The 10,709-nt window shown below is 48.5% G+C and overlaps 1 protein-coding gene across 1 annotated transcript in view; it reads left to right on the top strand.

The window, feature by feature from the left end:
* Nucleotides 1–273: 273 nt before the first annotated feature.
* Nucleotides 274–10,709, top strand: part of LOC141139101 (uncharacterized) — a 42,152-nt gene continuing 31,716 nt past the window's right edge. Inside the window, exons 1-2 of the mRNA XM_073624913.1 lie at nucleotides 274–1,506; nucleotides 7,589–7,815. Coding sequence (XP_073481014.1) covers nucleotides 465–1,506; nucleotides 7,589–7,815 — 1,269 coding nt within the window. The 5' untranslated portion in view covers nucleotides 274–464. The remainder of the gene's footprint in view (nucleotides 1,507–7,588; nucleotides 7,816–10,709) is intronic.

Below are 10,709 nucleotides of genomic sequence, written 5' to 3'. Positions count from 1 at the left end.
ATAACAGCCAGTTTAGTTGTGGAGGCTTCCTTTATTTCCAGTAAGAGATTCGTTTTAATTAAAATACACTGATGTGGACTGGCATTGACGCATGCGCAGGAGTGATGTCCTGGCCATTTTCCGCACTGATACTTCGACGTCATGCGTCCCTTCTAGCGCGTATCGACGTGCGTGCGTGCTGCCTGCTTTTACGCCTGCGCAGTGCGCACCAGCCTCCTCTAGCAAATTCTGCGCCTGCGCAGTGTGACCTGACCAGCTTTCCGGGGTCGCGCGCCTGCGCAATGCCTCGGGGCGCTCTCGCGAGATTACCGGTGAACGGGAAGTGCGGCTGTCGAGAGGGAGCGGCAGGGAAAAGTAACGGGACCTGGTCTGTTACGTCACTCGGCCCCTCGACCGAGCACCCCCAGCGCCCCCCCCCTTTACGGGCTGATATGACGTCATACCCCCAGTAGGCCTTCCCGGCGATGACGTCACCCGCGCCCTCCCTGCACAGGAAGATGGAGGACCCCGGGCAGCAGCCTGACAACAAGAACACCCTGAAGAAGACCAAGTTCGACCTGCGCATCATCCAGTCCTACCTGCAGCGGGCCCGGGAGGAGCGCCCCCTGCTGGCCGTCCCCGTGGAGGAGCTGGACGCCCACCTGGCCAACTTCATCCGCACCCACCGCAAGCAGGATGGCTCGGAGTACGAACCGGGCACACTGCGCGGCATCCTGGGCAGCCTGGACCGCCACTTTGAGAGGTGCGGCTACCCGCACGCCATCTACCGCTCCCGCGACACCAAGTTCCTGAGGACGGTGGCTGCCATGAAGGAGAAGCAGAGCTACCTGAAGACCATCGGCAAAGGGAACCACCCGCACCACGCCGAGCCCCTGACCGAGCGCGAGATCGAGCTGCTCTACGCCACCGGCGCCATCGGCCTCCACAACCCCACCGCCCTCCTCTACATGCTCTTCTTCAACATCGGCCTCCACTTCAGCCTCCGCACCATGGAGCAGCACAACCTCAAGTGGGGCGACATCACCCTCAAGGCCGACGCCCAGGGGCGCAAGTACCTGGAGCACACCAAGAAGCTGTCACCGGGCCGCGGAGGCGCCAAGTTCCACCCCTCGCACACCATGCGCATGCAGATCTACGAGAGCCCCGAGCAGCCGGAGCGCGACGTGGTGAAGGCCTACGAGAAGTACTCGGTGGAGAGGCCGGAGAAGATGAAGTGCGAGGACGCCCCCTTCTACCTGACGCCACAGCCCGACTGCCGGCCCGGCTACGCCCGCTGGTTCAAGAACCTGCCGATGGGGGAGTCCAGGATTCGCGGCATCATGAAGCACCTGAAGATGGCCGCCGGGCTGTCGCCGCAGAGAAAGATCTTGGGGCGCTCGCCGCTGAAGAGCCCCGTCTTGCTGGGGAGCAGCATGGCTTCCATTCTGTCCGCCCAGGTCAAGGCCCTGAGGGGGGAACCGTCGATGAACGGCTGCCGGAGCAACGGTGTCACCATAAAGAAGGAGGGTGGGTAGAAAGCAACGATGGGGGGCCATGGCACCCACCAGACATCCGTCTAATCCAGGGATATGCAATTAGCGGACCTCCTGCTGTTGCAGAACCACAAGTCCCATGAGGCATAGCAAGACTCTGACAGCCACAAGCATGACACCCAGAGGCATGATGGGACTTGTAGTTTTGCAACGGCTGGAGGTCCGCTAATTGCATATCCCTGATCTAATCCATTATATCCTGTTAGCCAACTACACTATATTACCAAAAGTATTGGGACGCCTGCCTTTACTCGCACATGAACTTTAATGGCATCCCAGTCTTAGTAAGTAGGGTTCAATATTGAGTTGGCCCACCTTTTCCAGCTATAACAGCTTCAACTCTTCTGGGAAGGCTGTCCACAAGGTTAGGAGCGTGTCTATGGGAATGTTTGACCATTCTTCCAGAAGCAAATTTGTGAGGTAAGGCACTGATGTTGGACGAGAAGGCCTGGTTTGGAGTCTCCGCTCGAATCTATCCCAAAGGTATTCTATCGGGTTGAGGTCAGGACTCTGTGCAGGCCAGTCAAGTTCCTCCACCCCCAAACTCGCTCCTCCATGTTTTTATGGACTTTGCTTTGTGCACTGGTGTGCAGTCATGTTGGAACAGGAAGGGGCCATCCCCAAACTGTTCCCACAAACCTGGGAGGATGAAATTGTCAAAAATGTCTTGGTATGCTGACGCCTTAAGATTTCCCTTCACTGGAACTAAGGGGCCAAGCCCAACCCCTGAAAAACAACCCCACACCATAATCCCCCCTCCACCAAATTGTCTGGACCAGTGCACAAAGCAAGAGTCCTGACCCCAACCTGATAGAACACCTTTGGGATGAATTAGAGCGGAGACTGTGAACCAGGCCTTCTCATCCAACATCAGTGCCTGACCTCACAAATGCCCTTCTGGAAAGAATGGTCAAACATTCCCATAGACACTCCTAAACCTTTTGGACAGCCTTCCCAGAAGAGTTGAAGCTGTTATAGCTGCAAAGGTTGGGCCAGCTCAATATTGAACCCTATGGACTAAGACGCCATTAACCGCTAAGCCACCGCCCACCGTCATATGACGGCTGGACGAGGCTTCTGTTATTCTGGGAGGACGTCATATGACGTCCTCGCCTTCCCGAGCCACTAGGGGTAACAACAGGTGTCCCAATACTTTTGACAATATAGTGTATATACACGGCCCTTGGCAGACATGCTGAACCATCACTGATGGTCTCCGCTACTGACATCGCTTGTGGCAACCTACTGCAGTCATACTTCTCCTCATAGGCCAATTCCCAATCAATGGAATGGACACAGAAATTTGGGAAACAGGCTTTTAGGTTTAGTGGAGGGTCAATTTAGGAAACTGGTTTGGGCTTAAGTAAAGCTAAAACCTTTTGATGGATTAATAGATAAGTTCACGTTTTGTAAAAAAAATAATCTTTTTCAAGTAAAAAAAAAGTACATTTTTTATTTCTTTACACTGCATCATGTAAAGCATGAGCAGATTGTGCTTGCAACATACACGGTCTTCCTGTACCTCTGGGTCAAGCCAGAGGAAAGTGAGAGAGAGGAGTACAGAGGGTATGACAGTAGGCAGTATGTGCAGGAGAGGAGTGTGCGGGATATCTCAGTGGGCAGTATGTGCAGGAGAGGAGTGTGCGGGATATCTCAGTGGGCAGTATGTGCAGGAGAGGAGTGTGCGGGATATCTCAGTGGGTAGTATGTGCAGGAGAGGAGTGTGCGGGATATCTCAGTGGGCAGTGTGTGCGGGATATCTCAGTGGGCAGTATGTGCAGGAGAGGAGTGTGCGGGATATCTCAGTGGGCAGTATGTGCAGGAGAGGAGTGTGCGGGATATCTCAGTGGGTAGTATGTGCAGGAGAGGAGTGTGCGGGATATCTCAGTGGGCAGTATGTGCAGGAGAGGAGTGTGCAGGATATCTCAGTGGGCAGTATGTGCAGGAGAGGAGTGTGCAGGATATCTCAGTGGGCAGTATGTGCAGGAGAGGAGTGTGCGGGATATCTCAGTGGGCAGTATGTGCAGGAGAGGAGTGTGCGGGATATCTCAGTGGGCAGTATGTGCAGGAGAGGAGTGTGCGGGATATCTCAGTGGGCAGTATGTGCAGGAGAGGAGTGTGCGGGATATTTCAGTGGGCAGTATGTGCAGGAGAGGAGTGTGCGGGATATTTCAGTGGGCAGTATGTGCAGGAGAGGAGTGTGCAGGATATCTCAGTGGGCAGTATGTGCAGGAGAGGAGTGTGCGGGATATCTCAGTGGGCAGTATGTGCAGGAGAGGAGTGTGCGGGATATCTCAGTGGGTAGTATGTGCAGGAGAGGAGTGTGCGGGATATCTCAGTGGGTAGTATGTGCAGGAGAGGAGTGTGCGGGATATCTCAGTGGGTAGTATGTGCAGGAGAGGAGTGTGCGGGATATCTCAGTGGGCAGTATGTGCAGGAGAGGAGTGTGCGGGATATCTCAGTGGGCAGTATGTGCAGGAGAGGAGTGTGCGGGATATCTCAGTGGGCAGTATGTGCAGGAGAGGAGTGTGCGGGATATCTCAGTGGGCAGTATGTGCAGGAGAGGAGTGTGCGGGATATCTCAGTGGGTAGTATGTGCAGGAGAGGAGTGTGCGGGATATCTCAGTGGGTAGTATGTGCAGGAGAGGAGTGTGCGGGATATCTCAGTGGGTAGTATGTGCAGGAGAGGAGTGTGCGGGATATCTCAGTGGGAAGTATGTGCAGGAGAGGAGTGTGCGGGATATCTCAGTGGGTAGTATGTGCAGGAGAGGAGTGTGCGGGATATCTCAGTGGGCAGTATGTGCAGGAGAGGAGTGTGCAGGATATCTCAGTGGGCAGTATGTGCAGGAGAGGAGTGTCAAAAGACTGTCAAAAGTATTAAAAGGGTCAGTATCTGAAGGAGAGGAGTGTGGAGGGAAAGACAGTGGGCTGTATGTGCAGGAAAGTGGTGCTGAGGGTAGGAGGGTAGGACAAGAAGTATTTTTATTTTATTTATTTATTTCAGGTACTTATATAGCACTGTCAGTTTACGCAGCGCTTTACATATACATTGTACATTCACATCAGTCCCTACCCTCAAGGAGCTTACAATCTAAGGTCCCTAACTCACATTCATACATACTAGGGACAATATAGACTGGATCCAATTAACCTACCAGCATGTCTTTGGAGTGTGGGAGGAAACCGGAGTACCCGGAGGAAACCCACACAGACACAGGGAGAACATGCAAACTCCAGGCAGGTAGTGTTGTGGTTGGGATTCGAACCAGCGACCCTTCTTACTGCTAGGCGAGAGTGCTATCCACTACACCACTGTGCTGCCCTATTATGTGCAGGAGAGGAGAGGAGTGCAGAGGGTAAAGCAACAAGGAGTATGTGTAGGAGCAGAGAGTAGGACATCAGGTAGTATGTGCAGGAGAGGAGTGCATAGGGTAGAACAGGGGGAGTGTGTGCAGGAGCAGAGAGTCAGACGTAGAATAATAGGTAGTATATAAAGGAGCGGAGGGCACAGGGTAGAATATTAGGTAATATATAAAGGAGCGGAGGGCACAGGGTAGAATAATGGGTAGTATATAAAGGAGCGGAGGGCACAGGGTAGAATAATGGGTAGTATATAAAGGAGCGGAGGTCACAGGGTATAATAATAGGTAGTATATAAAGGAGCGGAGGGCACAGGGTAGAATAATAGGTAGTATATAAAGGAGCGGAGGGCACAGGGTAGAATAATAGGTAGTATATAAAGGAGCGGAGGACACAGGGTAGAATAATAGGTAGTGTATAAAGGAGCAGAGGGCACATGGTAGAATAATGGGTAGTATATAAAGGAGCAGAGGGCACAGGGTAGAATAATGGGTAGTATATAAAGGAGCGGAGGTCACGGGGTATAATAATAGGTAGTATATAAAGGAGCGGAGGGCACAGGGTAGAATAATAGGTAGTATATAAAGGAGCAGAGGGCACAAGGTAGAATAATGGGTAGTATATAAAGGAGCGGAGGTCACAGGGTATAATAATAGGTGGTATATAAAGGAGCGGAGGGCACATGGTAGAATAATGGGTAGTATATAAAGGAGCGGAGGGCACAGAGTAGAATATTAGGTAGTATATAAAGGAGCGGAGGGCACAGAGTAGAATATTAGGTAGTGTATATAAAGAAGCGGAGGACACAGGGTAGAATAATAGGTAGTATATAAAGGAGCGGAGGCCACAGGGTAGAAGAATAGGTAGTATATAAAGGAGCGGAGGGCACATGGTAGAATAATAGGTAGTATATAAAGGAGCGGAGGGCACAGGGTAGAGGACAGGTAAGTGTCCGATTATTAAAAGTCAGCAGTTGCAGTATTTGTAGCTGCTGACTTTTAAGCAGAACTCCGCTTTAAGATTAAAAAACCCTTCTGTGTGTACCAACCCCCCAATACTTACCTGAGCCCCATCTCTATCCAGTGATGCTGCACAAGTTCCTCAGCCGTCCGGGACTCTACTTCCTGATTGGCTGAGACACAGCAGCGGCGGCATTGGCTCCCACTGTTGTCAATCAAAGTCAGTAAGCCAATCAGGAGAGAGAGGGGCGGGGCCGAACTGCGGCTCCACGTCTGAATGTACACACGGAGGCTCGTCTGCCCCCATAGCAAGCTGCTTGCTGTGGGAGTGCTCGACAGGAGTGGGGGGGGGGGATCAGGAGAGCAGAAGAGGGACATGAGAATAGCCGGTAAGTATAATGTGGGTTTTTTTTTTTTTTTTTAAAGGAAAAAAAAAACCTACTTTTTAGTATCACCTTAAGTTTTTTTTTTGTTTTTGTTTTTTTAACCATTTCCGGTAAACCAACATACCTGTATGTCGCTTTGAGGAAGTGGTTGTACTGGGGTGAAGTCTGCAGGTACCGTTTTTTAGAGCTGGCGGTCGGCTTTCTAGTGATGACCGATGCGGCTCAGCAGCCATTCGGCCGTTATCACCAGGAGCGGGAGGGGACGTCATCCTGCCGCTCCGCCTTGGTCTCCCCTCCCACTCGGAGACCAGAGCGACCATTTGGCATGTCCGTCAGCTGGCTGGAGACCCAAACAAAGCCGGAATTAGCTTTGATCGGGTCTTCGATGTAAAAACCCTGAAGCGACATTACGTTGTCACTTCAGGTTTACTTGGCTGCCAATGGTGCAGATTTTTTTTTTTAAATGTCATTATTCCAAAACGCAGATTTTTTTGTGTTTTTGAATACTTGTAAGAGGTCTTTTAGACCCCAGATCCCTCCATAAAAGAGTACCTGTCACCACCTATTACTGTCACAAGGGATGTTTACATTCCTAGTGACAGCGATAAAAGTGATCAGATTTATACATTTTTTTTTTTTTTTTTTTTTTTTTTTTAAAGAGACAGTTTAAAAAAAAAAACATTTTTAAAGTGTGCTCGCACACCAAAGAAAATGCATAAGTAAGTCACCCCCGCAAATGTAAACAGTGTTAAAATCACACATGTGAGGTATCGCCACGATCGTCAGAGCAAAAGCAATAATTCTAGCACTGGATCTCTGTGACTCTAAACTGGTAATCGTTAACTTTTTTTAAAACATTGCCTATGGAGATTTTTAAGTACCATAGTTTGTCGCCATTCCACGAGTGTGGGCAACTTTAAACCATAACATATTAGGTATCTAGTCGTGTAACATCATCTTTCACAATATACAAAAAAAATTGGGCTAACTTTATACAGTTATTTTTTAATTCAGTGAAGTGTATTTTTTCCGAAAAGTTGCTGTGCAAATACAGTGTGACATGAAATATTGCGACGACCGCCATTTTATTCTTCTAGTCTTTTGCTAAAAAAAATTATATAATGTTTGGGAGTTCTAAGTAATTTTCTAGCAAAAAAAATACAGATTTTAACTTGTAAGCAATAAGTGTCAGAAGTAGGCTTGGTCCTTAAGTGGTTGACTTAGTTTTGGCGGTTATGGATCTGGCAGGGAAGCAGATTTCTGATATTGATGTATGTGTGTCAGCATCTTTTTCTGTGGTTTGTCTTAATCTGAAGCTTCCTGTTCACTAATATTACTCTCCTGTAAACAGAAGAGGACACATATGGTCAGGACGATTCATCGGACACAGAGGTCGGGTACAAAGCTCTGGGGCTTCGCAGCTTCGGTACCAGAGAGAGACTGTCAGAGAGCGACAGAGCCATTACTTCCAGCGTTGTTGGCAGCCCCAGACTCACCAAGATTAAGGAGGAGTGGGAGCCAGAAGAGGTGTCGGCCCAGGGAGTCAATGTGAAGGAGAAGAGCGTCTTCCCGGGACAGGTGAGGGGAAATTGCTCTCCTGTGGATACGCTCAACATCCATTTGGTTTCCCAGGACCAGATTGTCCAAATGTCAACAGGCTAAGCCAGTGTTTTTCAAATCATGCCAAAATATGAATGTAGTCTTGTTTTCTTCTAAGAAAGGAAGGGTGTTAGAGGTAAGTGGTTGGATACAGCTTATTAATAGGTTGGCTTAAAGTGGTTGTAAAGTCAGAAGGTTTTTTATCTTGATGTATTCTATACATTAAGATAAAAAACCTTCTGTGTGCAGCGCCCCCCCCTAATACTTACTTGAGCCCATCTCGTTCCAGCAATGTTGCAGGTGTGTCTTGGCTGCCCAGGACTCCCTCCTCATTGGCTGAGATGACAGCGTGGCGCCATTGGCTCCCGCTGCTGTCAATCCAAAGTCAGTGAGCCAATGAGGGGATGGGGCCGAACCACGGCTCCGTGTCTGAATGGACACAAAGAGCAGAAGCTCGACTCGGGTGCCCCCCATAGCACGCCGCTTGCTGGGGGGGGGGGGCAGAAGCTCCAGTGAGGGACCCGAGAAGAGGAGGATCAGGGCTGATCAGCGCCCTGGCAGTTCATTGAGAACTACAAGCCGTCAGCTGCAAAGGCTGTTGGTAATTGTGAGAGAAACAAGAAGTGATCTTGACACACACCACAGTGACAAACCTCCATCCCTAACATACGTTAAAGAAGGAAAGCAACAGTCATGGGACTTTGTTTGAGGAATGTCACTTAGAGATAATGTAAAAAATGCATGCTATTGAAAATGTATTTAGGAATCAAAGTAAAAGGTTCCACAATTGAAAATACATGATATGATTTAAAAGAGAAATATGGGATTTTTTTTTTCCCATAATCATACTTAACTAGGTGTATGCAGCATCAGACCAATGCTGCATCTGTCCCCCGCTGCCTCTTCTTTTTTTTTTTTTTTTTTTTTTTTTGAATCATATCATTTTTATTAGTTTTTCAGATCATACAGTATTCGTTATAAAAATTATACAAACAAGGAAAAGCCGTTATTTCGTATATTATCCATATAACAATAGAAAACGAATGAACATATCAAGCCCATTATACTTCCCCTTTTTATCCTCTCCCCAATCACCCCCATTACCCTCCCCCCTCCCCCACAGTTGCTTCCAGTAAAAGAGTAATATCTTAAATTTAACAAACCTTATTACCTAACTAAGTGCATACTACTGATATCTATACCCTCAAATATCTATTCCTAGATACTGATGGTCCTACCTGTATTAAAAATTTATATATTTCTACCCTGACACCACAAACCCCAAATCTTTGTAAATTTCCTATAACTTCCCCTTCTAATATAGATTGTCCTCTCTGTTCCGACCAGTGAGTTCATTGTGCTAACCCATTCTTCCGGAGTAGGAGGCACTGCTGATAACCATGATTTCGCGATCAATTTCCTCGCCTGATATAGACCCCGCACAATTGCCGTACCTATGTGGTCTTCCCCTTTGTTCTTACTAATTAGCCCCAGTACACACGCCTTAGCCTCGTATTCCACTCTTATCCCAAATCTAGCTTCTATGATGTTTAGAATCTCAGTCCAATACCTAGCTAATTTCGGGCATCTCCACATTATATGTATAAGATCGCCCGTCTCCAAACATCTGGGGCATTTGTCGCCTGGTCTTCGACCAAATCTATGCAACCTCTTGGGGGTATAGTAGGCTCTGTGTACCAGCAAAAGGTGCGACGCCCGCTGCGACGGGGAAAGGGACACCAGTGGGCCAAGCTCCAATATTCTCTCCCATTGGTCATCACTCAGCTCCCCCACATCTGCCCCCCACCCTTCCCTTAGACGCGAAAGTGGCGCCAAACTAATTGCCCTTGTCGTTAGCTGATCATAGATCCCTGATATTAACCCTTTAAGACTAGATACCTCACCACCTTACTGAGCAGAGGTGCACTACACCAGTCCAGTGCTTTGATCTTAAATTGCTTCTCTAATGCGTGTCTAATCTGGAGATAAAAATAGAATGTTTCTTTAGGAATTCCAAACTCCCGTCTCAGGTCCACAAAGGATTTTAATGTATTACCATCAAATATTTGCTTCAGCCTATTTATACCCGCCCTTTCCCAGGTCCTGTTCACGCCTATAGTCTTCAGTTCTTGCAGCTGCCCATTCTGCCATATAGGTGAGAACTCCGTAAGCCCCTTATAGCCCATTTCGATCTTCACTGACCGCCAAACTTTTATAACCAATTTGTATGTTGGAAATACGCTACCTAATGTTCCGGCTTCCAGTGCCCCTATCAGGGAGTTATGCGGGTTCCTTGATAGCATAATTTTTGTACTGGAATTCACCTCTCCCCCGCACTCACACCCCCCCAGATGCTGCAATTGGGCCGCCAGAAAGTACCTATATGGGTGGGGCACCGCCAATCCCCCCTCCCTGTTGGGGCGCTGCAAGGTCTGAAGACTGATCCTGGCCTGACCCTTCTTCCAGATTAACTCGCGAAAGATGGAATTTATTTTTACAAACCATTCCCTCCCAATCCAAACCGGTGAGTTGTGTAATATGTACATTAATTGTGGCATCCAGATCATCTTTATCAAGTTTACGCGCCCTGCCATAGATAGAGGGAGCCGGCACCAGATATCTTTTTTCCTTTTAAAATTTTCCAAAAGCGGGACTAGATTGTCTCTAATATACTGAGTTGGGGTATTGGTTATTACTATACCCAAATATTTGAAGTTCTCCACCACCCTAAGACGAGTTATTTCCTGCGGAGGGGAGCCGGTAGTCGAGTCAAGCGGGAGAAGTGTAGACTTCTCCCAGTTGACTATTAACCCTGAGATCTTTCCGAACTCTTCCACCAACTGCATCGCCCCTACTAATGACGGCCCCATGTC

The sequence above is a fragment of the Aquarana catesbeiana genome, linkage group LG04 (genome assembly GCF_042186555.1).
Source record: "Aquarana catesbeiana isolate 2022-GZ linkage group LG04, ASM4218655v1, whole genome shotgun sequence".
NCBI lineage: Eukaryota > Metazoa > Chordata > Amphibia > Anura > Ranidae > Aquarana > Aquarana catesbeiana.
The sequence above is the reverse complement of the archived record's forward strand: the minus strand, read 5'-3'. Positions and strand labels throughout refer to the sequence as shown.